At 39.4% G+C, this 27,534-nt stretch overlaps 2 protein-coding genes across 2 annotated transcripts; one reads left to right on the top strand and one right to left on the bottom strand.

Annotated features, from left to right (window-relative positions):
• Positions 1-21,626, bottom strand: ppil2 (peptidylprolyl isomerase (cyclophilin)-like 2). The gene is made up of 20 exons (XM_080051672.1): positions 21,502-21,626; positions 21,294-21,343; positions 20,986-21,031; positions 20,720-20,782; positions 19,946-19,997; positions 19,713-19,764; positions 19,366-19,457; positions 18,889-18,978; positions 18,694-18,769; positions 18,280-18,440; positions 15,259-15,334; positions 13,650-13,756; positions 10,234-10,323; positions 9,027-9,060; positions 6,184-6,301; positions 5,434-5,490; positions 5,002-5,074; positions 3,786-3,848; positions 2,692-2,834; positions 1-272 (listed from the first exon to the last, which is right to left on the bottom strand). The coding sequence occupies exons 1-20, from the start codon at positions 21,531-21,533 to the stop codon at positions 155-157; spliced, it is 1,593 nt and encodes a 530-aa protein (XP_079907798.1). The 5' UTR covers positions 21,534-21,626; the 3' UTR covers positions 1-154.
• Positions 21,627-23,717: 2,091 nt separating this feature from the next.
• Positions 23,718-25,139, top strand: LOC307256706 (zinc-binding protein A33-like; the record flags this gene model as incomplete). Its single annotated transcript, XM_080035772.1, has 1 exon — positions 23,718-25,139. The coding sequence occupies one exon, from the start codon at positions 23,718-23,720 to the stop codon at positions 25,137-25,139; it is 1,422 nt and encodes a 473-aa protein (XP_079891898.1).
• Positions 25,140-27,534: the final 2,395 nt, after the last annotated feature.

Here is a 27,534-nt window from a genome sequence, read left to right as displayed (position 1 = left end):
AAAAAAAAGGACCTTTAATTTCACAAAAGTATAACACTACTGAGAGACTTTCAGGCTAGTAAAATAAAATGTTTTTCGCTCATGTTTTACCCCACTGGTTAAAAAAAAAGAAAAAAAATGTACAGACAGTTATTGTTGAATGTGTGGGTGGCTGCTACCAGGAGCTGAAGTCTCCAAAGCTGCTCTTTGCTTTGGATTTCTTGGCCGTTATTCCACTGGTTGAAGCTCCGCTGGTGGACGGACCGCTTTCATCTACAGCAGCTGGACGTTTTCTAAAAGGGAGAAGAAAATAATATCATAATCTGATGTTTTCCCACTTATTTTTTTTGTTGTAGATTATGGGGTTTCAAATCAAATAATATCAGTTGTTATATGTAAAGCCCAATATCACAAATAGCCATTATCACAGTCCGTACAGTATGACACCCTCTGCCCTTACACACCCTATAAGCTTGATTGAGGAAAAAAATCCCTGCTAAAAAGAGATTGACAAAGGAAGGGACCCCTCATCCAGGACGGACAGACAGACAGGTTTAATGAATTTGATGTATGTGTATGTCTTCCTTCATTATGTTGTGTTTGCCTTTGTATATTACTGACACAGGGCTTTTCAGATTTCCTCCTCTCTGACTGAAAGTGAATCTGCATTTCTGGCCAAGTCATCAAAATGTTTTCTTATCTCGTTGACAAGGCCAAGGATACATTTGCATGAGAATGTTAAAAAAAAAAAAAAAAAAAACAGCTGTACAACCATGAGAAGATCTTTGCGTCAATCAGACAAGGCAGAATGCATGACCTCTCAAGAATCTGACCTTCAGGGCTACTAGAGATCTATTTTCACTAATCACATTGATCAGACAATTCCCTTGATTAATATGGTGATCTACAAAATGTCAGAAAGCAGTATCAAAAATGTTTTAGCTAAACAATGTCACACATTTACCTCATCCCCTTGTACATTTTTTGCATTTGTATTCTATGAGATGCCCTTAACTTGTGTTCTCTATGTTTATGCCAATTGGATGTTTATTGTGTGCACAATCTGACCGCTACAGCTCACTTGTGACATACATGGCAATTAAACCAATCTGATTAAAAAAAAAAAAAAAAAAGACTTCAACGGTAACACTTTACAATAAGGGTACATTAATTCACTGTTAGTAAAGGCTAAGTTAATGCATACTTAACATTAACTCATCATTAACATTTATTAAATGCTTAGGTAATGCTTAATAAGAACTAACTAAGCATTAACTAAAAACGTTGTTAATGCCTAACTAAGCATTAGTTAACCAAGAATAGTTCATGTCTAACCAAGTCATTAACTTATCATCAATAACTAAACAAATAATGGTTACTTAATGCTAAATAGGCATTAACTAACCGTTAATTAACGCTTAATTTATGTACCCTTATTGTAAAGTGTTACCAATTAAATTTTCATTTTAAGTGATTATGCACTAATTAAAACATACCTATGCATATTTTATTAACTTTCTACCAAGTCTGTTCTGAAAAAAAACCAATACATTCTAGACACTGCACCTTTAACGACAGAGCTGAAAAAGCAAAGAAGAAACTTTTACATTTAACTTTGGTAAAGGGAAAACGGACGGACAATATAAATGCAGGATGTAAATGTGAAGCGATGACAGGAAAGATAAATTCTGAAGATGAAATGTAAAATAGAGAGAAATCATGAGCCCAATTATCTCTTAGGACATTACTACTTAGAAAGAGTATGACATTTTCAGTTCAGTTAATGCACTTTTAATTTGGATAATGACGGTCATTTCAGTAAGTATTCCCATAAAGGCTTTCATGGTTATAGGTTGTGTAGAAGGGCTTACAAGAATGTAACGTCACAAACTATAAAAAAAAATATATGAAAATCATTCATTTAATAGGGTGAGAAGAATAAAGTGTTTCAATGTATTCATCATATTTTTTTAATGACTTTAAAACAGAAAACTTTCACCGCCTAAAAAAAATAGTGTTGAGACATAAACTGTAGTATGTTCCATTATCACAAAATGACAACACAATATATCTGGAAACAGTGAAAATATGGTCTGGATAATAAAGCTGAATTATCCCCCGTGGGTAAAACAGGGCAATCTTCTTCATAATTGGCACTTTGGCACATTCTGTTTCTGCTCATCGCTGTCTCTGTGTAATCTTCTATGTCTTATGATCCATTCATTACCGTCCTGCTTCTCAAGGCGCTTGTATCAGTGGTAAGAAAAGAATAAACGGTTTTCTTTGAAGGCCAGGCTAACTTTTTGTATTAAGATTCATTCTGCCTGTTTGTGCAAATGCCGCTTTTGCATACAGCCCAGAGCAGTGCCTTAAGATGAGTCACTAGTACAGCACTGCATAGAGAAGTTCAGTGAATAGTTAATGTGTGAGTGTGTGAGTGTGTGTGTGTGTGTGGACCAGTCTTAGCTTTCAAGGATCTGAGTGAGGTCATTTTTGGAAAGTGAGGACATTTTGCCCGGTCCTCACGTATTTAAAGGGCTGTTTGAGGGTTAAGACTTGTTAAGGTTGAGCATGAATGAGGTTTATGTTAGGGTTAGTGTGAGGGTTGGGGTTACACAATTAGTTTTGATGGTTAAGGTTAGGGAATCCATTATGTCAACGGTAAGGGTTAGATAAAAGTTCAAGGACGTGTGTGTGTGTGTGTGTGCTTACGTTGTGGTTGGGTTGATGTATTTCCCAACACCTGCTTTGAAGGTCTTTGGCGCCTTGTCCTCGTTGGCTTTCCTCAGGGCGGAGCTGGTCAGCTGCTTCTCCTCCTCCTGCTTCTGAATCTCCTTCTCTCGCTCTGCTGCAATCTGTTAAATCACACACACACACACACACACACACACACACACACACACACACACACACACACACACACACACACACACACACACACACACACACACACACACACACAAGTGTTAGTTTTTTATTTAGCTTGAATAGTACTGTGTGTAAAAATGTGACTTTAGCTTATGGGGAACAGCACATCACACAAAAATGACTACCATACAGTCAACCTCAGAACACCATTATAGCCTTAAGCTTTTTCTGTTTAACCTCAGTCACGGTCTAAATTCAAATGTGCTGGTGTGCAGAAAACACAATAATGAAATGATGTGTCGCTGCCCAAACACTGGCAAACACACACACACACACACACACACACACACACACACACACACACACACACACACACACACACACACACACACACTGTTATGACTAAACAAAAAGGCTTCTAGTCTGAATGTATAAAAACTAAAGAGAAACTCTTTAGTGCATTGTGTGTGGACGGAATTGTTTTATCATAAAAACATCCAATGACTCATGAGGCATTTAAGACTAATGATGACATGTGGGGTGGTAGGATGGCCTAGAGGAAGAGGGGCCGACCAGTAACCATGAAGTCTCTGGGTGGATCCCCGGCACCGGACAGGAGGGTGTTAATAGTTAAACTAGTAGTGGCTGCTATTACATCTACGGTGCCCACCATCTCTACCATTGTGTCCTTGAGCAAGACAATTCACCCCATGTACTGTACTAAGGCCATGTACTATGGCACGCACTGTACTATGGCTGGCCCCGCACTCTGACACCCTCCGAAGTGTGGTAACTTGAGAGGGGATATGCAAAGAAAAAATTTTTCAATGTGCCTTGTGTAATTTTACTGATAAAGATAACTTAACTGACATGTGCACCATAGGATCTAAGTTAAAACAGTCATTTGTTTCCGTATGTAAATAGACAGAGATACACACCTGAGCGTCGGCCTCTTCGTAGGGATCCACAAACACAGTCGTACTGATGATCTTGATCTCCGACTGTCAAAACAGAGTCACACAGAAAGCTAGTAAGGAACCATAGAACATTTTAATCACGTAGAAAGAAAAAGTCCTTTGGACTATAGCGGTAGTGTTTTTACCACACCAGAGCCTGACGTCCTAAGGATCTTTGCTAGTCCGTGCCGGCGGCGAGTGCATTTCATAGGAAGTGAGTGAAAGAGAGACGGCAAGATGCATGGCCATGAGGTAATGTATTTATATGTGACTATGTGTCAGATTAATAATGGTAATATGACCATGGTGAAGCCAAGTTAACTTTGATTTAGCACTGTTCATAAACACAGGATATCTGGTCTGTATGTCTTGAATCATTTTGTTCCCGGAAAATCCTACCCGAGCAAAAGGCATTAATAATAACTTTATAAAAATAATGTTATTTTTTACAGGTAATTTATAATCATCAGCGGATTTTTTTTTGACTGTTTCAATTTTTTTTTTTTAAATCCTCATAGTCTTTTTGAATTGAAAAACGAATAGACCGTTTTTCTACGTTGCCAAGACGACTAACTTCATCTCCTCACTGGCATTTGTGTCTCATGCCTCGACCTTTAGATGATCCATGTAGGCGTCAACACGATGACACACAGTCTTGTACCATTCAACTGCTGTTAATGTTAGTGACTGAATACCTTTCACTCTGTAGTTTGCACAGGACAGGGTTTTCAGTGACATTTTCAAGGCTTTAGAATTAAACTTACCCTGCGTTCCAAATCGCAAATCGTTTATTTTTTCTCTATTTAACATACTACATCTGACCTTAAAAGTCAGCATACAGCAGGCATCCAACCGGGACATACTTTTACTCATTTATTAGATCAAAACATTGTGCCTTGATCTTGCCTCTGGCTTTTATATCTGTTGCATCCCCTGGTTGTTTTTATAATGAAGCTCAGTCAATGTGACGTCACTTCCGGTGCGCACTGGATTGTGGGTCAGAATCGCCAAAATCTAGTAGGGCATCCGGGTATTTTTAAGCATACTAATTCTGACAGAATTGGGACATCCTAAATCTTTTTCTTACCATACTAAATAGTAGAAAGTATGTGGATTCGAACGCAGGGGTGATTCGACCCATGTAAAAACCAGTGGAGGGATATTTCTCTGATACTATTGACAGTCACTGATTCCCTACCTTGGGTTTGTCTGTTTTGCCATCAGCCTCCACGTTCTCCATGGCCGTGAGAGCCTCGAATCCGCCAACAATCCTGCAAGAGAAGAAGAAAAACATTCTGAATGTATTACAATATTAAGTCCTCCATAAACAATGTGTCTGCATGTATTTGATCTGTGTTTTTACTATCTCTTAAATGCAATTTCTAAGGTCTAATCTTGATGTTGTTTCTGCCCCTGTAAAGCACTTTGAACGGCCTTGTATCTTAATTGTGCTATATAAATAAAAAAACAAAAGGCAACACATCCCTAACCACATTACATACAAAATAATATACATTTGAATTGATTTATATCTTTAATATTCAAATAGTTACAGTGGAGTCAATTTTCCAAATGACTAAAACTCATACAATCAACTTTACAGACACTTGTTATAGATTTTAATGTTTACCTTCCAAATACCGTGTGCTTCCTGTCCAGGTAGGTGCATGAGCGGAACGTGATGAAACTGAAAACACAAAATCAAAACAAAAAAACTTTACATTGATTTCAAATACTTAAGGTTTAGTAAATCTGCAACAAACAAGGGATCTATAAAATGGAACCACGTCTGTTTGTATATCTAGATGTATTCAGTTTACCGAATAACCTTTAAAAACTATGATAAACGGCGTCCCCCCCCCCGGGCCGGGCCCAGCAGCAGACCTGGGTTCGATTCCCTCCCACGGTTGTTCTCTGCATGTCACTCCCCCTCTCTGCCCCATTTCACCTCTGTCTCTCTGCACTATCAATAAAGCATAAAAATGCCCAAAAAATATCTAATTAAAACTAAAAAAAAAAACTATAATGAACATCACATTTAAAGGACAGGTTTCTCAAAAGGTCATCAAGCTTTAAAAACAGTATAGAATTGTATAATACAAAAAAAATGCAATGTATTATAATGTGTGGTTTAAAACACTTTTCCTCAAGGAAGAGCTATTGTTTTAAAATTGACGTCCCTTTGTGAAAACGCAACCCAAAAGTACCATAACACATAAACTGTTTGTGTGTTCAACAAAAGCCATTGTATTCTGAGCAACAGTAAAGAAATCTAAAAGGAAGGAAGACGCAGTAAAAAAAAAACAAAAAAAAACATAACATAACATAAAAGAGCGATTTTTTTTCAAAAGCCTAAACACTTTGAAGAGACATTTCTTACAACTGGGACTTGTTGGTGTTGGGCCCAGAGTTTGCCATGCTGAGAACGCCCCGGCCTGTGTGGGACAGGTTGGGCTTAAACTCATCCCTGAAAGGTTTCCCCCAGCACGACTCCCCTCCTGGAAAATGGAGGAATGAGAGAGAGAGACAGAGAGAGAGAGAGAAAGAGAGAGAGCGAGAGAGACAAAGAGAGAAAGAGAGAGGGAGACAAAGAGAGACAGAGAGGAAGATTAGTACTGCAGCTCTGAAATGTGCAACTTAAAAATGTGTATATAATGAAACATGATTAAATAGCAATTCAAAATGTGTTAAGTTTGCGTAAAAACAACAAATAACTGGCTCACTCTGTACTATTTATCTGTTAAAGGGGGAATCAGTGATTCTGGAGAACACTGGTTGTCTGCTGAAAATAAATCTGGTATAAATACACAGCCTAGGCTCTGTAAACTGGAATGTAAACAAAGGGGGCCACCATAGCTAGCAACACGCCGTTTACAGAGCCTAGGCTGTGTATTAACCTCAGATTTGTTTTCAGCGCACAAAATACGTATAAGTAGCGGATCGTTCGTGAGGAGATATTCACTGATGTTAACAAAAGGCATTCTCTAGTTTTGCTGACTCCATCTTTAAAAAGGCATATTGTATTTCCATAGGCCACCAAAGCCCTGTTTGCCCTTGAACACAGAGGCATGTTGAGCCTGCAGCTGAGCGGTTACTCAGACTGAGTTCATCATTAAGAATCATCACGATGTGGAGACAGGGAAACACACCGCAGGAGCTCATTGGCTCCCCGCAGCGTGAGAGGATCTGTCGCCCTGAGGTGTGTTTCACTTTCCTGCGTCCTGCCAGCTGCTGTACTGCATCAAACTGTGTGTGCGTGTGCGTGTGCGTGTGTGTGTGTGTGTGTGTGCTACTTTTTTGAGAACCAAATTGTAGTTTTAGACCTTAAGAGTGAGGACATTTTTGGATAGTGAGGACATTTCCCCCGGTTCTCATTTCGGGACAGGCCTTTAAAAGGAGCTGTGTGTGTGTGTGTGTGTTGGAGTGTACACGCAAACTGCCACCTAATCAACTCTTCAGAGGCAGTGTGCAGCAGTCGTCTTCCCCTGGTGACATTTTTGCATAATTTATCACCGCGCTGACATTTTACATCAGTGCGACTGGATCATATATGGGAGGAGAGCCAATACTGAACCAATAAAAATCAAACTACATTGCCTTCAAAGTTTATTTGAAAATTCCCCTTTGAATGACATCATCAGTGAAATGTCAGGAGACTAAATAGGAAACACAAAAAATATCTTCGTCTGACCAACAGCTGTAAAGCCTTATTTGGGCATTTCAGAACACAGCACTATGTATTTTATTACATATGCTGGGATTTAATTTATAAGTCAAAGCTTCAAACGTATCTATCCACCAGAGCATCTATCTGGGTCTTAGATAAATGAGGGTCTTCTAAACTTTGGAAAAATTGTTCAGGCTACAATGAGCAGTTTGAATGGTGGGAATCTTTGCAATTTATGCACAGGCCGTGAAAGAGAGGGATTTACCCAAAATGGTGTTGGGCCATTTTTGTAGGATTTTCTTCTTCACTAAATCTCAAAATCCAAGTGTCCCGTCATGGTTTGAGGTCTTATTTTTCCCATCTAAAAAGAAGTGAGCGTGTGTATTCTTGTCTTTATCTAATGATGGCGTATGAGGGTCTTTGTAGGGAAAAAATATTATGGGGCCGTGGGAGGGAGGGGTTAGTATTCAGAGAAAATACTCTGAATTTTTTTTCATACATTTACGAAAAAAAGAGAGAGATAAATTTGTACATTTTGAGAAAGAAAATTCCGTAATAGCAGATTGACAAGAAAAAAAACTTGGTAAGAGAGTTTTTAATTCCAAAACGGTTAATTCAGTCTAACTTTATAATTCACTTAAAGCTGGGGTGGAGGATTTTGGGAGAAAATGGCAGTTCCCTCCCTGACACGCTCTACACCAACAAAGTCGAGCCAAAGTGAATGGACAGTCCCAACAGCCAATAAGAACAGAGAATCGGAGCCTATCATATATTAAAATAATAAAATTAAAGTTCCTATATCATTCCCTATATATGGATTCACTGGATTTAACGCGAGTTAAAAGGTCTGTGCATGAGCTGTGTGCACACTGTGTTCAGGTGGTGGGGAGAGTTTTGTCCACAGGCCAGGAATTCTGCACCTCCATAAATCTGTCATGGCGGACGCGCCCCCAACACACACACACACACACACACACGCACGCACACACACACACACACACACACACACACACACACACACACACACACACACACAACACTTTGTGCTGCAAACTCTCACAGCAGCAAAGGCAGGAAATTAACTGTATGGGGCCAAGCAGTCACTTACACTGAGCTACCTTTAAAACAAAACAGGTAAGTTACATCAAAAGCTGGTTTTAATAGGGTGTTGGGAACAACCGCAGTCTATGGCCTGAACTTATCCTTCTTCCACCTACATCATCCCTCTTTCTGTGTGTGTGTGTGTGTGTGTGTGTGTGTGTGTGTGTGCATGTTTGTCTGTGAGTCTTTGTATGTGTGTGTGTGTGTCTTCTGTGCTGCTCCCATGTGCTTTTTCAGAGTATATTTAGTAACACTCTTGACTTGCAGCTTGAGTTGCGAGCTGTATGTACGCAAAGTTTCCAAAAAGGAGCTATTAATAATTCAGCGGAGAGAGAGAGAGAGAGAGAGAGAGAGAGAGAGAGGGAGAGGTGTGTGTGTGTGTGTGTTTTTTTTTGGGGGGGGGAGGGGTTACATAATTCAAAAATGTGGTTTAAGCGCAGCAGAGCTCGTCTTACCTGTGCCGGTGCCAGTGGGGTCCCCTCCTTGAATCTGCGTAACAAAACAAATAAAACTCTGTTAGGGTTGGCTGACGTTGGGCGGCCGCATAGTGAAAGCTAAATACAGGTTTGTCCTGCGGTTCCTGAAGAGTTGCTTCTATATCTAATACTAGCAAAATGCCTAATTATGTTTTTACACTAGCAGCCTACTGAAACAGCTTTCTATACAGGCCTCCAGTGTTCATTTAGAAAAAGGCTCAACTTCCCTATTATTGTTTATAAAGTAGAGTACTGCTCTCTCTCTCTGTGTTTCTTTGGACTTCTTGTTTAAAGGTACAATGGGGGTTTTGACCGTGCGTGTGTGCTTTTGATGAGTGGGTCCCTGTTACTGTTTGTGTGCAACAAGGGGCAAAATGACTCATTTCTGGGTTGAAATTGTCACAAACTATTACAACCGCTGAGGATAGCATAGCGGCAACAACAAATGCCCCTGGTGCCTCAGATTTTTTTTCAGTGCGCACACACGTACAGGTAGAGGATCTGTAGTGGTCGGGGGTTCAAATCTGACCCGTGGACCTTTACTGCAGGTCACCCCCCCCCCCTCTCTCTCTCTGTCTCCCCATTTCAACTCTGCACTAATAAAGCTTGCCAAAATGCCAAAATAAATTTACTTGTCTGATGCGAGGACGTGAGTGGCAAAGTAATTACGTCTAAACAATTCACAGCTCGCCACTGTGTCTGAAAACCACAGGACACAATGAAGAAAAATAAAAAATAAAATAAATAAAAGGTGAGGGTTCCTCTTGAGACCAATGTCCACTCACAGCCACTTTTATTATGGAAACACAGACCGGTGTGCGTTGGAAAGACAAAGGCTGCGTCTACTCATCTCAGAGGCAGCATAACACTGACATTTATGAATATTTCCACAAAAGAAAAAGTAATGAAACAGTACAATGATAGTGTGGAGACTAATTAATCTATATACTAGGTTAAAATGGAGTCAGTTAGTTTTACAAAGAAAATGTGGCTGTGGATTGTGGTGGTAAGTAAACCTGCCACTGTGCCTTTGATAATTTCCAATGTGACTTTGATGTGCTTGAGATTATAATGGATGTGTTTGAGATTCAAGAAAACTTTATTTACATCGCAAAAATGACAAACACCACTAAAAATAGATGAAGTAAACACAGTAACTGCATAGTTATCTGGTGAAAGTCCTCACCATGAAGTTTCTGATGGACCTGTGGAAGACAGTCTCATCATAGTAGCCCTTCTTACACAGACGGATGAAATTCTCTCCAGCTTTGGGAATCTGGAGGAAAGAGCATGACAAATAACAATAGATTAAAATAAATAAAAACTGACAATTGTAAACTTTGTGACAAAATCAATGAAATGCCTGTGACTGGAGGGGGACCATGTATAACATACCCCGGAAAGTGAATGTGAACAGCTACCAATAGTCACCATAAGAGATTATCCATTTTGAATGGAAAATGTTTAAGACACAGCAACAAAAAAATTATAAATAAATGTGTATGAAAAATAGGTAGAAAGTTAGCATGTCTCCAAAAAACCTTGTTGAGCTGCTCAGGTCTGCGTTTAATTACATTTTGTTAAGAATAATTTGTTTATTTTAAATCAAAATAAGTTTATGAATGTTCAGAATATGTTGTTTAAAGATTGTGTTCAGGCGGATAAAAAAAAAAAAAAAATCTTCAGACATTTAAAAATAACAAATTTAAGAGCTGTAATAGCAATACCGTTATTATACCGTGGTATTTTGCTTAAGTTATAGTCAGAATATCATACTGGCCATGACTAACATTCACTTTATTGTATGACTTTGATTTTCTTTAGAAATTTGGACAGATTTTAGTCACAGTTTGTTTGTATTAAATATGGTCAGAAACCTTCATAAGAACATCATCAACTCAACTTTGTTCACAACCTTTATTCATAGCTGCCTTTTGGTGACGTGAGTTTCAGGGGGAAAAAAAAGAGTTGAGCTATAGAGCCAAGGGTGATATTTCTTCTTCTAGGTAAATGCTGACGGACGGCCCCAAGCTTTGCATTCAAGGAAACAAATCGAGTCACATATTTGCATCTCTGTTTGACCTGCTAGACAGTGTTGGTTAAACACATTATTGTGCTATGAAGAACAGTTCAGCTGTCGCCTGGGGCAGCATCCTGTGTGTTCAGTATATAGCTGGTGGCAAGGCTTAAGCCTGTTACATACTCCACGAGAACAAAGAACAAACATCTCGCTGACAGAGCTGCGAGAAGTTCTTTCTGGTCTGGACATTTCATACTTTGCGAGAACTCAAGTGACAAACTCCTCACCGCGGCACACGTCACACGCTGTTACCATAGTAGCGCCAGCTGATTTTCCTCATGGACTTCAGATTGACCAATCACACAATAGTTCTTGGACAAGCTGCGAGAAGAAAGTTCGGCCCGGACGATGTGTCGAGAACAAGCTGCGAGAACAGCTGAACAAGAGCTCCGAGAAGAAAATTACGTAATTTTCTTCTCGGAGCTCTGTCACCAAGAACTTTGTTCTTTGTTCTCGCGGAGTATGTAACAGCCTATAGTAGCCTACAAAGCTCTACTCTGGTCTGGGTAGAAGAAAAAAAAAAGATACATCCTTGGCCATTAAAACGATTAGGGGTCTAGTAAATCATTACAAAAGAACGCCCACACTTCACTGACAGAAGCTAATTTTGAGTGACTGGCTGACTGGTATGTGTGTATTCCCAAAGGCAGGCTTTTAACTGTGACGCTGTTCAGTAGGCTCCATTGTTAACAGCCTCGAGGAACCCTTTAAGTGTGTGTTTGAGCGTGTGAAAATAACTTATTTTCCCCCCCTCACCCTTTGGCAACAATGGAAGGTGTTTTTTTCCAAGAAATCACTCACCAGATGCTTTTTAAAAACCTATTTTTATTCATTGGTCTTTCGCTGTGTGACAAGTGTTTTTATATTCCCCCCCTACGTCTCAGTTTTGCCGTCGGGGTTAAACCTAACGCTCTGCCTGTTTTTCCCCTACATTATAAATCCCAGAATCAAAGCACTGAAAGAGGCTTACTGTCTTAAAACCAAAAGGAAAAAAAATATTACTTGAACCATTTCAACCATAAAATACTTTTTTTTTTAGCAACTTAAAAAGGAAATGCCCAAACACAGCTATCTAATGACAAACTGTCTGCCACAGCGAATTAACTGTGCAAGAAAGAGTTTGATCTTAATGTTACTTATGATTTTTAACTGGAAACTTTGACGTCAGAGACCTGTAACACACTATGCTGCTGCTGCTGTGCTTTAATGGTGGTTAATTCAGCGTGTCTGCCTTCATGCCTTTGTGTTTGTGTGTGAGTTTGAGCCTGGGAATGTTTCAAATGCTACCCAAATTTAGAAAAAAAACATGCAGAGGGCCAGACGCCCTTAAAAAATGTCCGCAATCAGTGATGAAAGGATGGAAACTATGTCTGCAGATACAGATAAAAAATCCCTAATTCACGTATGGTTACATGCTCCTCTCTTTTCCGGGCAATCAGCCAATTTAAAAAAAAAATCCTAATGAATTGTGTGCATTTAACGAGTGCTTTAATATCCTATGGTGTAACTTTTCATGTTTTATTCTTGTAACTTAACACAAATCTAACTTTGGAAATTGAAATCTAATTTAGTTTACCTATAAAAGAAATGTATATTTTAAGAACATAGCTACATGATATAGCACACATTAAAAAAAAATAATTTAGCAATTAAAAAGTTGAGTTCCCCACCAACAAAGAAATATAGAATAATTATTGGTATCGGCCGATATCCAATCCCAGATATCAGAATCGGATCATACTGAAAAACAGTGGATGGGTGCATCGCTAACGTCATTCGATCACTAACATCTGCCCCCCCCCCTGACTTTTCGAATAATGTGACAGCGAGGGCGCCTGACGTCCAAAATACATCCAGATCTCAGCAGCAAGTGGGCACTTTTACAGGGCGCTGGGCCGTGCAATCTCTTTGACTCAGAGTGTATGTGACAGACAGTGAAGCACCGCTCATTAATTCATAAACAGCAGGCCACGAATAGCGCTGCAATCTTGTGTGAAAATCACTGGAGAGTAAGTTTGGGGAGGGAGAGGGGAGGGGGTGGGGGGGGAGTTTGTCTAACCGCTGCAACTTTCCCTTCATTATTCTGATTGGACAGCTCAGTAGCCAATGAAAACCAAGCAACACCAAGTGCCTGGTTACCGGGGGCAGAAATGCTTTACTAAAACTCACGCTGTGCTGCCCTATTCAAAAATAGTCTATTTTAAGAAAAACTCTCATAGTGTCCAGTCTACACATGATGTTATATGCAGAAACAAATACTGTTTATTTCTATGCAATCAGACTCAGAAAAGTTGGACCTGCCTTTGTATTTATTTCACATTTTATTCATGAGTCAATCCTCTCAGTACTACTTATTGTGCTGTTTAAACACAGGAATCAACATCTACCAATACGTCATAGTTTTTTAGTAAGGAAGACATAGCAGTTTTTTCATACTACAACAAGCATTAGTGTTATTATTTTTAAATATTTAGTCAGTGCTCTATATTTTGTTGTGCCTGTGTGAATACTTGTGTAATTACCTTGTCGCAGTGCAACTCAACATTCAGGTCTCCCTTGTTGGTGTGAACACGGACGTAGCCCTTTTTCTTCACATACGTGTAACGCACGGTGTCGTCTGCAATGGCCTCTGTAACGTGAAAAATACATGTAGACATTTTAATAGGTGTTCTGTCTGTTAAACCCTTCTGTCACTGCCATTGATCATAGTAAAAAGGTTTTTTCCAATCATCCACTGTGAAGTTCTGCCTATCCCCTCACCCCAAATGTTTGGCCTTCTGTGTCCCCCGAGAAATGTTTTAAGTAAAGTTAGTCAATGCAAGAAATTTGATTAAGGTGGAGTCAGCTATACGGATCACAGGTTTTGACAACACGTTATTTTGACAACAAGCATTCTCCAGTACCACTGACACCACCTTTAATGTGATGTATGGCCTGAAAATCTTGCAAAATCTTAAAGATTTCTTTTCATTTTACCTGTCATGAGATAATCTGTTTTTTTAAATGTTAAACTTAATCCTCAAACTTGCTGATTATTTCCAGGTTAACGAGAAAACATTGAATGTGCTCTCAGACGTTTGGATGTTACAGCATGCATATCTAATGATCGTTCATCCTACAACAACACAAGATAGTGTTACCAAGTTTTTTAATTTTTTTTCAAATAAATGACCAAAATAAAAATAGAAGCATAATTTCCTGGATTCAACCCTACAACACACATTTCTTTATCTCTCTCTGAAAAGGTTTACGTTTTAGTATTCTGTGTTCGTAATTCTTAGACACGCCATCCTAAAAGAAATAAAGGAAGCAACTTGAACTAGGCCACTAAATCCAAACATTGTCCTCCTCTGGTGAAGAGAGCTGAACCTGCTAAACAGTTGCATAACAGCAAATATCTCCCATGGAGCCGCTCACAGTCTTACAAGGGGGTGGGGGGGTGGGGGGGAATAAAACGCAGTCGAACTGAGCCGATCCCACTTGCAGCTAAATTCATCTGTGTGCATGAAGCTGCACTTTGCTGGTGTGACCGGTCGTCCTTCTCCGGATAAATAAAAGATTAAAGCGAAAGACAGAAGAGGGGAAAGGTTCTGTCTGCCGGGTACCTGCAGAGAGGTGTGTGTGTGTGTGTGTGTGTGTGTGTGTGTGTGTGTGTGTGTGTGTGTGTGTGGTGTGGGTGGTGTGGTGTGGTGTGGTGTGGTGTGGTGTGGTGTGGTGTGGTGTGTGTGTGCATGTGCGTGTGTGTGTGCATGTGTGTGTGTGCGTGTGTGTTAGTACAGGCATCTTTGGACCAGTTTTTAGCTTTTAAGATTGGAGTGAGGACTTTTTCAAATAGTGAGGACATTTCACCTGGTCTCTACTTCTTCAAAAGGCTGTTTGAGGGTTAAGACTTGTTTTTAAGGACCAGGTATGAATTAGGTTTAGGGTAGGGTTAGTGTAAGGTGTTGGGCATTTAGTTTTGATGGTTAAGGTAAGGGGCTTGGGAAAGCATTATGTCAATGTGTGTCCTCACAAAGGTTACAAGTACAGTACAAGGGTGGGTGTGTGTGTGTGTGTGTGTGTGTGTGTGTGTGTGTGTGTGTGTGTGTGTGTCTGTGTGTGTGTGTGTGTGTGTGTGTGTGATTAACTTGCCTGCTTCGTGTACTGTTGAAGGAGTCATGGCTGTGGATGTGAAGGAGGCAGAAACTCTTCCTGTGGAGTAGTGGGCCTGGGCGGAACAAGAGACAAAATAAGAAAAAAATGCTTTTAAACCTACTTAGTTAAGCATTACTTCTCCTGTTGATGTATGTTTTGACAATGTTGGGTAATGTCTTAGGACGGTCTTCAAACACCCCAAAATGGTAATATTTGTTTCTATTCGTTTTTGAAAATAAAAGCACAGAGTTTTCTCAGATATTATCATCACGTGATCTTTGCATTGAACTAAGGTCACAGTATATAAAACAAATACAATAGGAACAGATTAGACAGACATTAAACAATAAAAACAGATTAGACATTCATAAAACTGTGTTAATACACGGCCTAGGCTCTGTAAACCAGTATGTATACAAAGGGTGCCAACCGTAGCTGGCAACAATGTGTATTAACACTGGGTTTTTTTTGTAAGCACACACAGTACAGACGGGTAGCGGATCATGAGGAGAAATTCACTGATATGACAAAAATAGATTTTGAAATTCCCCAAACAGAGGCGGAGTAAGTGGATGTATTAAAGTGAATACAGCCACGACTCGGGGAGATGAAAGGTGGCGACGTGAGAATAGTTTTCAAAAAGCTCACGTCGACTGTACGGCCGTGGTTAAGCTTTCTTCTGCTCCAGTTGTTGTGAATGCGCAGACTTTACCTCGTGTGCTCCGTCTGACCTATATTCCCCGTTTCCCTAAGACACTGTCAGAGCATCACCTCTAGTGTGAATTTTCTTTTTTTAAATAAACTTTATTAACAAAACTAAACACGGCGTAAAGTAGGGCTGCACAATTAATCGTTATAAAAGAGCGTGATCTTGATTCACTATGCAAACTTAATAGTTTTTTTAAGGACACAGTCAGGGGGCTAACGTGGCAAAGTTTGCCAACACCTGTGTGTTTGTTTCCTCTATAGTTAAAAAAAATAATGGGTAATGACTGGGGGCATGTCTGTTTAATCGCATTTATTTTTATTTTACCTTTTATTCAACCAGGCTGCTCATTAAGAACAAATTCGTATTTCCAAAGTCTGTAGGGAGGTTACCGTAAATATCCAGAAGGTGTTTGAATTAAGCATTTAAAAAGTAGCTGCATGTTTAAATGTTGCTTTTAATTTTTCACTCAGGGGTAATGTTTTAAACCTTTTTTAACTGCCTTGGTCTTGTTTTTTTTTGCCTAAATTCCTGTAATGTTATACTATTAATCGTCCCCACAGGATAGTAAATGGTCTATGTTTTGTTTGTAGATGCAGTTGTTTGTCTTCTTGCCCATGGCACTGTCAATGTATCAGTGTGTGTGTGTGTGTGTGCTGGGCTCCCTCCTGTGTGCAACATAGAAACTACACCAAAAGCCCTGTTGAAATGCTGCATCGGAACTGAAGATTATGTCATGTTGTAAAATGAATTATATATGAAACATTGAGTATATAAAGCTGGACTTGACCTTGGAAATTGTCTAAAGTCCTTCCACCAAAGTCCTTTACTGTTTTTTGTCAAATAACCATTTCTAGTCTGTGAGTGATCATGGGATTAAAAGCTACAGGGAGACTAATGAGACCTCGTCCTTTGCGTGCCAGGAAGCTACGATTTTCTGCCGGACCCCGGTGAATTCCACTTCCATTTAAATGCAAGTGACCGGGGTCGATACAATTTAATTTGATTCAATGTTTGGTCTGGTATCCGACGACAGCCTGGGGATTTGAACCAGCTTTTGTCATTCAAATATTAATTCAAACAACCTGAAGAAGGGGGCGCCCTTAGCTCAGTTGGTAGGGCGTCCCCCCCCATGGGCCTCGGCCAGCAGCGGACCCGGGTTCGATTCCAGCCCGCGGTCGTTCTCTGCATGTCACTCCCCTCTCTGCTCCATTTCACCTCTTTCTCTACACTCAATAAAGCAGAAAAATGCCAAAAAAAAGATCTTAAAAAAAAAAAAAAAAAAAAAAAGTGGCTAAGAGGAACTTTCAGTCGTTGTTGTTGATTCTAGCGCCCCCTTTGGACAAAAGCTGTAGTGTTTTTACAACACCAGCGCCTACTGTCTTAAAGATCTTTGCTAGCGTTTGGCGGCAGCGTGCATTTGTTTTGGGAGCGAGTGAAAGAGAGACGGCGGGATGCATGGCGATGAGGTAATGTATTAATATGTGACTATGTCAGAATAATAATGGTAATATGACGATGGTGTAGAAAAGTAAACTTTGATTGAGCACCGTTCATAAACACAGGCTTTTCCCGTCTGCCTGCCGCAAATCGTTTTGCCTAAATTACCGGGAAATCATCCTAGAGCAAAAGCATTAATAATAAACTATAAAATAAAAATAGCGTTCTCAATCGCTGATGGCCTTCTCATTTATAAATCACTAGAGGAATTTGACTATTTCATAAACATTAAAAAGTTCCTCATAGTCTCTTTAAAAATCTTACTTAATTTACTTGGAGAAATTTACACATTTCAAAGACCAGTGCCTCCATAGACTCTGGTGCTTTTTCACAACTTATTATTCTTTTAACTTCATCATTTAGCCCAGTGCTTCTCAAATGGTGGGGCGTGCCCCCCCTGGGGGGGTCGCCGTGAGTTGTCACTTTTTTTTAAAGTGCTAGCAAGCGCGATGTGTGCTTGTGTATGGTCATATCCGCGCGAAAGGCCTGCTCTTGTTTCTCTGTCCTGAGATGCACACAGACTGAGCAGTCTTGTTTAAATGTTACAAATTGAGCTAATAAACTGAACTTTGAATTTTTTTGCTGCAGAAGTTATCTCAGCTAATTTTTGTTATCTAATTTGATAATAAGGTATGCAGAATGCTCATGCCAGAAACTCATACAGTGGTTTTGTACAGATAAATAAATAACTATTAGCAGGTTCTCCATAGTATTTCAATTTAGGGGGGGTCGCGAAAAAATGTCTGTCCCCTAGGGGGGGCATGACAGAAAATAATTGAGAACCACTGATTTAGCCAATGTTTTGATCTTACAGCATTTAGTTTGTCTGTCTTCTTGGCCTGGGGCTCCTTCATAGTGGCAGCCAGCAGCTTGTCTCCCTTGTAGTCTTTGTAGAGCTCAGCTAAGGTTTCCCTGGTCTCCATGTTGGCGCTCTTCAGATGGTACGCCGGGTCCAGCCTGGCCTTCTCCTCATCTGAACAGAGACAAGGGGGTAAGAGGAAAGGGAAGGTTTAACCAAAGAAATGTTCATATTTCTAGTTCTAGATGTGGGTCTGAAGGTCCAGGCTAATATCAAATTTTTAAGACAATATCATTTGGATTTGTGGTGCATGGTTTGGTGGCATCTGTCAAATATGAAACTGCAGCCATATCGGACTTGAAACTGATATTGGATGGGATCCGTCTCATCCCAAGTAAATTTTACAGATAAAAGTCCAAAAACTCACCTGGGTCCACCACCTTCAGGTTGTTTTTCACATGGAAGAAGTTGGAAACATTGAATTTGTCCAGGTTTGTGGGGTCCTGAAAAGACCAAAACAAACATTCTTTTTAACAGCGGATTCAAATGTAAATTGTCCCTGAATAATAATAATAATAATAATAATATGCTTTCGCCCTTTCAAAATAAAGCAAGAACCCACCTGAAGAGTTATAATGTCCTTTCTGGTAAAGGGTTCGTCGGTCAGCAGATCTTTAAAACTTTTAGTCTTAATGTTGAGTTGCTCCACAGCCTGAGGGGGAAAAATAGAAATATTTAAGAAAATAAAAGCCTCACATGGCAAAATGTAGAGTTTATTTAGTTTAGTATTTATTTATTTTTTATTTATTTATTGTCGCTCACTAGCAATATGGACATGATTTCTGCTCATTTTCTAGACCATTATAACAAAAAGAAAATAAGAAAAAAACTTCTATATTGTCAAATGTATCTGTAAGATGAGAGGCACTTATCCCTAAACAGTGTGTTATCGTTTATTTGTTTGGAAGAAAAGGTGTTGTTAAACCTGCAGTGCGTAGAATTTTGGGGGAATTTTTCTTAACAGACTTGGTAGAAATTGATTATAATATCCATAAGTACACAACTAATCTATACAGGGAAAGTGTGCGAGTTGACCCACCTCATGAGAAAACACGTTGCCAGTGACTCTGTTGGCAACAATGTGAGAATTGTTGGTGAAGACGTTGTACAGAACAGGGCAGTGGTACTTCCCTGCAAGAAAATTTAAAAGGAAAAAAATGCTGTAATTTGATTTGATCCCATCCTAAAGATTTTCCTAACACTAAACACTCTAGTGTTATTTGTGTGATGGATGTTGACATTTTTATCACTAACTACTGGCTGATAGTGGTGATTGCAATCAGGAAGTCAATTGAGCTCTAAAGAGAATATCCAGCCATTATGCCCCTCGTTTATGTAAATCATTGAAGACTAAATTAAATTGATCACATGCATATATTTATTTACCATCGCTGTTCTTGGCAATGGTAAGTTTGATGAGAGACTTCACTTCCATTTTCTGTGGGAAGGAAGAAAAACAGATGTTGTTAGTTAGTGTGCAATCAGGAAAATGACGTGTTCAAACATTCATTTAAAAAAAAAACACAGAAAGGAGAAAGGAGGGGGCACTCCAACCACTACACCACGAGCGGGGGGGGGGGATCGGTGTGTGAACTACACATGCTTGTCTGTTGTCTTACCTCTCCGGTGGCTGGATTGGTGCCGTACTTCTTGATCCACGGCACAATGCTCCTGAAACACAACAGGGACAGGAAGGGATCGTACACTAAATTAAAGACATTATACCATGATAAAGTATATTAGTTTCTCATCTCATTTGCTTCGTCTCGTCTTCCTCATAGTAAAAACATGTGCTTTCCTATTGTGAACACTGTACAGTAAGACACCAACAATAAAAGGCACAATTATTGAAGTAAGATTACTGAGAGCTCCAGTTTGCAGAGATAAACTAGTGCGGACTTTACAGACAAATTAAGCAACAGACAATTAAAGTCACTTTCAGCACCCTTACACTTGGTTTGAGCAAATTATTTTATATTACATTTAAACTGTGTGTTCCCAGGTTTGTCTAGTTACCTAATACCCGTGTTTTTTTTTCAGTTGTATAAGTCATATGTCATATCAGATATGCGTGAATAAAAATATAGAAAAAATGTAATATAAGAGCAATATCAATTGATCAGTAAAAACAATGTACGTACAAGTGACAGGTGTATTGGCGAGATGTTTTGTATCAGTCTTGGTTGAATAGCAGTACGTGGGAATTTGTAGACAGCACACACACACACACACACACACACACACACACACACACACACACACACACACACACACACACACACACACACACACACACACACACACACACACACACACACACACACACACACACACACACACACACACACACACACACACACACACACACTTTGTTATCAGTATAATCTACTTACAGCAGATCAAAGACGACTCCATCCTCGTCACAGACGGGATACTCAAACGGCTGAAGACACAAGCTGAAATGTTTCAGAGGAAACAGTAAAAACGGGGAAATGGAATACAAATGAAAGTTTCTCAGCAAACATGTCTAGTCAAATAATCACGGAATGGATTTGTTTTGTACTACCGACATCTACCGTCAAGTAACTTCTATCATTGGCCAGAGTGCTTATGTGCTGAAATACAACTCGGAGATAATAAAGAGTCTCTCTCTTCTCACCTGCAGTGGTCAAACGGAAGACGTCTGAAATCTGACTTTGGGATTTCTGAAAAGTAAAAACATCAAAAGAGAATGTAAAAATAACAAACACAAATCAAACTGAATCAAATCACTTTCATTTACATAAATTCCATTTTTCAATTGGTCTGTGAATACTAACACCGCACGCTATTTTGTACATGATGATGATGGATATTGAAATTGTTTTAGAAGCCTCTAAAAATAATAACAGTAATAAGTTGCTGGATCCACTGTAAGACAACACGCAGTAATTAAAAACACCTTAATATCAGAGGAACACATCTCACCTGCTTTCTTCCCTCCATAAAAGTGTGTATATTCTGCACATGTAATGTACCTGGAGGAGGATAAAACACACACATTAATCAGATATAATTAAATAAAATGACACCTAAAGATACATTCGAGAACGAAGCTAAGCTAAGGTAAGCTAACAACAACAACAAACGCGTTTTGGATATGATGTGAATTGTCCAGGATACATTTAACACTTACATTTTATCCTTTTGGTGCTGTCGCTTCCCCATCTTGAGTTTGTGTGTTGATGTGAAAGATTACTTGGGATAAAAATTATAAAGTACCGACGAAAGCACAAACTGCCCGTCCGCCTGTTTAGGGACTTCCTGTTTATGTTCTTCTTCGTCGTCGTCATTAACGAAACAATACTTATAAGAACCAGCACTCTGTTGCCATCTACTGGCAGAACTCATTTTTTAATTTATTTTAGTAAACCCTACCCTTTTTCCTTGAATACTTGTTGTGTAAGTGAATAGTTGAATATCTAAAATGATAAATTATACCTTTTTTTAATTGAGCAGACGGTCATGAAGCTTGAACTCTTAGTAGCCTACACGTTCATTAGGTTTATATCTGTTTATAGCAAGGCCGTAATTATAATGGGGGGGGGGAGTCGGGGACACACACACACACATCCCCCAAACACAAAACAGGAAACACTGCACCATCATCTGGAATAATAATGGTCAAATGTCTTAAAATCATCATCAACTAAGCTTAACAAATTACTATCAGTATTACCAGTCTTAGTATTATGTTATACTGATGTATCATTCTTTAATCTCTACAATCATGTGTGATAAAACAAAAAAGGGGGAAAAAACGAGAAATATAGAAATTCTCAATATAGATATTATATTAGGATATAGTATACATTCTAGTCTCTGACTGTTGTTTTGCATAGGCACCAAACAGTAGCTCGGAGCATTTGGCCTTTCTGGAGACACTGAAGTGAGATGTACATGAACCAAAGGTCAGGCACAGTCATACAAACTAATTCTCAAACAAAGTCCAAAGATAGTGAGAGCTGTAATCAGCAATAAACAGGAACAATGAACAGACAAATGTTTCTGAAAATCTTAACCTACACGGATATATTTAAAAAAAAATATCCAACATGAATTCAACACACACACACATGGGGAGGTTTTTAACAGTGGTCTTTTGATGATCAGTACTGTTTTCAACTTTTTTGTCATCACCAGACATCAATTTTACTTTGTCAGATTTATGGATATTCACAATATTTAGTAGTATCAGTTTGTATCATGTTTTAATTTTATCTTTAATTGTATTTTTATACTCAAAAGTGTCAGTGGTAATGTGTATCAAAACACATTCTGGTTCTGATTGATTTTTATTTCTCCAGGAGTTGTTGTCGAGGGTTGTTGAAATATTTGTAGTATCTTGATTAATTGTCTGAATGATTTACAACTGGTTCCGACTTCCCTCTTCACTCATAGCACTTAAAGACTGTGTCAATGGTAAACTCGTGGCTGGTGTTTTTGGTCAGTACTGTCCTGAAAGTGAGATGAGTGTTTCAATGTCTTTTTTGTCTTTCTCCAGTATGTCTGCAGCTTGATAAAGATATAAAAAGTTCTGAGTTTGTTCTGGTTAGCCTGGATTGGGAAGTTCGGGGTTCCCTGCTGGGGTTGCTGCACCCACATCCCGACCTCTGACAAGCGTTTAAAGATGAGTTAGTGAGAGTGACACACACATGTTAAGTCTTAAATAAGAGCAGATACAGTATTCAGCTTTAGTATTGTCAGTAGTTCTAAAGGGTTTAGCATTATAATATGAAAAAAGTTAAAGGGAGAGAAATAAAATACTTTAAGGAAATTCAATCTTCAAGACAGTTACAACAAATTATTTATGTAACCCAAGACGGGGGAAACACAAAGAGAAATCATGAGAATGTACATGCACCAACCGTCAGGTCATAAAAACTCATTATCACACAAAGTCCAAAGATATTGAGAGCTGTAATCAGTAATAAACTGGAACTATGGACGGACAAATGTTTCTGAAAATCTTTATGTAGATGGATACATTTAAGAATAAATCCAACATGGATGCATGTACAGACATACTACACATGGGGTGGTGTTTAACAGTTTTGATCATCAGTAGTGTTTTCAACTCTTTGTTGTCACTGTGACAAAGTGTTTTTTTAATTGTGATTCAATGAAACTACCTTATCTTGCAAGCAATAAAACAGACTGCTGCCTTCATTTCCATTAATATTTAACTAAGCAAGAGAGGTTGGTGATATTGAAAATACATTCTGACATTGTTGAACCGAGCCGCGTCGCGAGAACACGGTGGGAGCTCTCTATCAAACAGTGCAGATTTGGAGGCAAACTGATTTGAAATCTAATTTGGTGAGTCTGTCATTTAAAAAAAGATTTGGAAAAATGGCTGAGAAATTTGCTCTGGTGGAAAGTTTCCTGAGCTGTCATGTGTGTTCAGAAACATTTAGAGATCCTGTGTCTCTGCGCTGCAACCACAGCTTTTGTTCAAGCTGCCTGCAAAAATTCTGGGAAAAAGCCGAAAACAAAAACTGTCCCATTTGTAAAAGGAAAGACTCTAGGGACGTTGTAGTAAACTTTGCACTAAAGGATCTGGCTGACTCTTTTGCTGGGAGGCTGAACATTGGCTCATCTGAGAGTACAAAGGGAAAGAAACAGGTGGACGTGGTGTGTAGTAAACATCAAGAAGAGCCTACACTGTTCTGTGAGGACGAGCAGAGCGCTGTGTGTCCTGTCTGTGAGTTTTCTCTCCACCAGAGTCACAAGGTGGTTCCTGTAGAACAAGCAGTCAGTGGCCTGAAGGACCAGCTGAAATCTGACTTAAAGTCTCTACAGGACAAGAGGGACAAATACAAACAAGTGAAGAAATCCTACAATGAAGTGGTTCAACACTCCAAGAAGCAGCTGTTGTCCACAGAGAGGCAGATCAGAGCAGAGTTCAACAAGCTCCAGCAGTTCCTGAAAGAGGAAGAGGAGTCCAGACTGGCAGCTCTGAGGGAGGAAGAGGAGCAGAAGGGGAAGACTCTCGGCAGAGAGATGAAGATGATTGAGGAGCAGATCTCCTCTCTGTCAGACAGTATCTCTGCTGTTGAAGAAGAGCTGCAGAAACACAACGTGCCATTCCTCAGCAGTTATAAAGCCACTCAGACCAGAGCCAGAGTCCAGAGCTCAGTGTCAGATCCACAGCTGGTCTCTGGAGCTCTGATAGATGTGGCCAAACACCTGGGCAACCTGTCCTTCAGGGTCTGGGAGAAGATGAAGGAGAAGGTCCACTTCAGTCCCGTCATTCTGGACCCAAACACTGCAGCCCCCTGGCTCTATCTGTCTGATGATCTGACCAGTGTGAGACAGGGAGACACAAAACAGCAGCTTCCTGACAATCCAGAGAGACACACTAAGTATGTCAATGTCCTCGGCTCTGAGGGCTTCAGCTCAGGGAAACACAGCTGGGAGGTGGAGGTGGGAGACCATCCTGAATGGAATATAGGGTTGGCTAAAGAGTCAGTTGACAGGAAGGGGAAGAAATTTTCTTCACCAGAATATGGGATCTGGTGTTTATGGCACGGTGATGGAAGATACACTAACGGAGCTGGTCAGACCGTCACAGTGAAGAGTCTCCAGAGGATCAGAGTCCAGCTGGACTATGACAGGGGGGAGGTGTCCTTCTACGACCCTGAAGACATGACCCACATCTACACTTACAGAGACACTTTCACTGAGAAACTCTTCCCATTGTTTAGTATTGGAAAGGCTGGTGATGCTGAAACTGCTGATATCAAAATCTGTCAAGCTGATTCTTCTTATTGATGTTTAGGCATTTAAGGAAATTTTCTGAAAAACCTTCACCTTCAAAGTGTTTGTTTCATGATGATATGAGGTTTAATCTGTTTGTTTCTGAACAATTTTTTAAAGCTCCCATATTATACACTTTTCGGTTCTATTATACACCATATTATATGGTCTTAGTGGTCACTAATACGTTTTTCTTTAATTGTTTGCTGAAAAAAACTTTCAGATAATTTATTGTACTATGCTGAAGTTCAGCTAATCTCACAATGGCCTATTTTTTAAAAAGAGCTGCAGCTCCCCTCGTAAATATACAATCTTTGCGCTGCCCCCGCCCCCTGTCCGGAAGCGAAGCCAGATACGCCTCGCCCTCTGTCTGTCAGGGCCGTGGACCAATAAGAAATAGGGGTGTGGGCTGCACAGTGGAAGCTTCTGGCTTTCCAGTTTGTGAGGTCAGAAAAGGGGAAAATTCTGACTGGAGTATATTGGGTGGGGGAGGGGTGGTGGTTTCAGATAGGCCTTTCACACCAAAATGAACCAAGAGTCAGTTCCAGGCTGGTGTTGGGGTCAGTTCAAAACTGGTTACAGCCTTATCCCAGTTATGAACCGGTTGGTTTCACATCGACCGGAGACAGCCATGGAGCCGGCAAGAGAGCAACGTCATGACGTCACTGTAAACGTGTGTGTACGTCACCCGACGCCGCTGCTCTTGTGGCTAACGCTAAAGCTACCGCTAGCTTTAAGCACAACAACAGCGGCGAACACGTCTTATTTTTACACTTGTTGGCTCTCGCTTTGCTTTCTTAAGCAAACAGGACCCATACAGCGTATTCTCGCCGGTCAATTTGATCGCTACATTCGGTAATTATGTTATGTTTACGTCTCGTAGTAGCGGTGTTTTTAAATATGGCGGGCATGAGGTTTGAGTTGCTCTGGTTGGTCAGGATAATCCCTCCCCCAACCGTTCGCGCAAGCAGTTCTTATCAAACCCTGCTCAATCCTGGGGTATGAGTTCCCCCGGTTTTTACGGCCCGGAGCAGGCTCTCTGGCGGTGTGAAACCAAAACACTGGCTCTAACTCCGAACAAGCCCAGAACTAGCTCCGATTTTGCGGCGGTGTGAAAGGCCTAAGAAAGGGGGATTGTGAGAAAAGGAGAGTGTTATTTTTTTAAATATTTTGGCAGTCTCTAGGCACACTGTGGACCCATGGATATGTTAGAACACATTTAAAAAGTGCATTTAGCATAATATGTGACCTTTAACATTTATCATCACCAGACATCAGTTTTACTTTGTCAGATTTCTGGACATTCTCATAAGTTTCAGTGGTAATGTATCAAAACACATTCTGGCTCTCATTGATTATTTCTCCATGAGTTGTTGTCGAGGGTTGTAGAAATATTTTGTACAAACAGACTTAAATGTCTAAAACTAATTATGCAAATTGTTTTCATTTCTGTTTATTGATTTCATCCAACACCGTGCAAACACGTAGACACAAATCATTGTTTTATTAAGAACATTTACATTTGAAAGATATTCAGCCATGATGGATTTAGTTTAGTTTTATGTTGGCCGAAATATATTAATAGTGGTAATGTTGGCAACTTATGCTTAGGCTGTTCTGTTTACTTTTTAATGGAGTCTTGTCAATGCCCTGGTTGCATTGATGCTGCTTCTTTGCTTTAAAAAATATATGTAAGTGTGTATTGTGCACATTTGGTATTGATTTAATCTCAGTTTATTGTTTTCATCCAAACATTTAGAAACAAATCGTTAAGAAATGTATATAGACGTATACAATTGAGATATTTTTAGGCCATGAAGGTTTAAGTTAGGCTTTGTTTATTTTAGATAAAACATATTAAAGTGGGGAACTTCAATATAAGTTGGGGACTTTTTCATGGACTTCAACAGAATGTTTCTTTATGTTGTCTTGTAGATGCTCTGATTGCATTGATGCTGCTTCCTAAGCTTGAAATAAATATGTTAAGTGTGTAAGTTGTAACACTGCTTTAAAAAAAAGGGAAAAAAATGATTAAATCCACAAGAAAAAGTGTCAACAAACAAAAGAAATCCTGGAACTAAATCACATCATGAGTAAATAAACTTTGCAAATCAAACTTTTAATTATCCTGGTTATCAACTTGCAATTTTGAATACGACAACATTTTATACTCGCATCAGTCATCGCTTTTGATTTATGATGTTTTTGGGTTTAGGATCTTTGTTAGATTCTTTGTTTTTATAAATTATATTTTATTCGTACAGTGCTTCTTTATATATTATGTTATATTTTTTGCAGAGTATACATGATCAATAATATGATAGATAAAGAGAAATGTCCATGTTTTAATCAACATAACTGTTATACCAGCAGTATAATGGAATTTAATGAATTTTTGTTTTTTTTATTA

This window comes from Ammodytes marinus, assembly GCF_949987685.1.
Source record: "Ammodytes marinus genome assembly, chromosome: 2".
NCBI classification, from domain to species: domain Eukaryota; kingdom Metazoa; phylum Chordata; class Actinopteri; order Uranoscopiformes; family Ammodytidae; genus Ammodytes; species Ammodytes marinus.
Note: the sequence above shows the minus strand (reverse complement) of the source record. Positions and strands in the feature narration are given on the sequence as shown.

Excerpts from the sequence above, each read along its gene's own strand:
- ppil2 (XM_080051672.1), bottom strand. The coding sequence starts at position 21,533 with ATGGGGAAGCGACAGCACCAAAAGGATAAAAT. Across the intron at positions 15,335-18,279 it reads AGACAGACAAACTAAATGCT|GCCCACTACTCCACAGGAAG; the intron begins GTAAGATCAAAA and ends TGTTCCGCCCAG. Across the intron at positions 10,324-13,649 it reads TTGAGTTGCACTGCGACAAG|ATTCCCAAAGCTGGAGAGAA; the intron begins GTAATTACACAA and ends TCTTTCCTCCAG.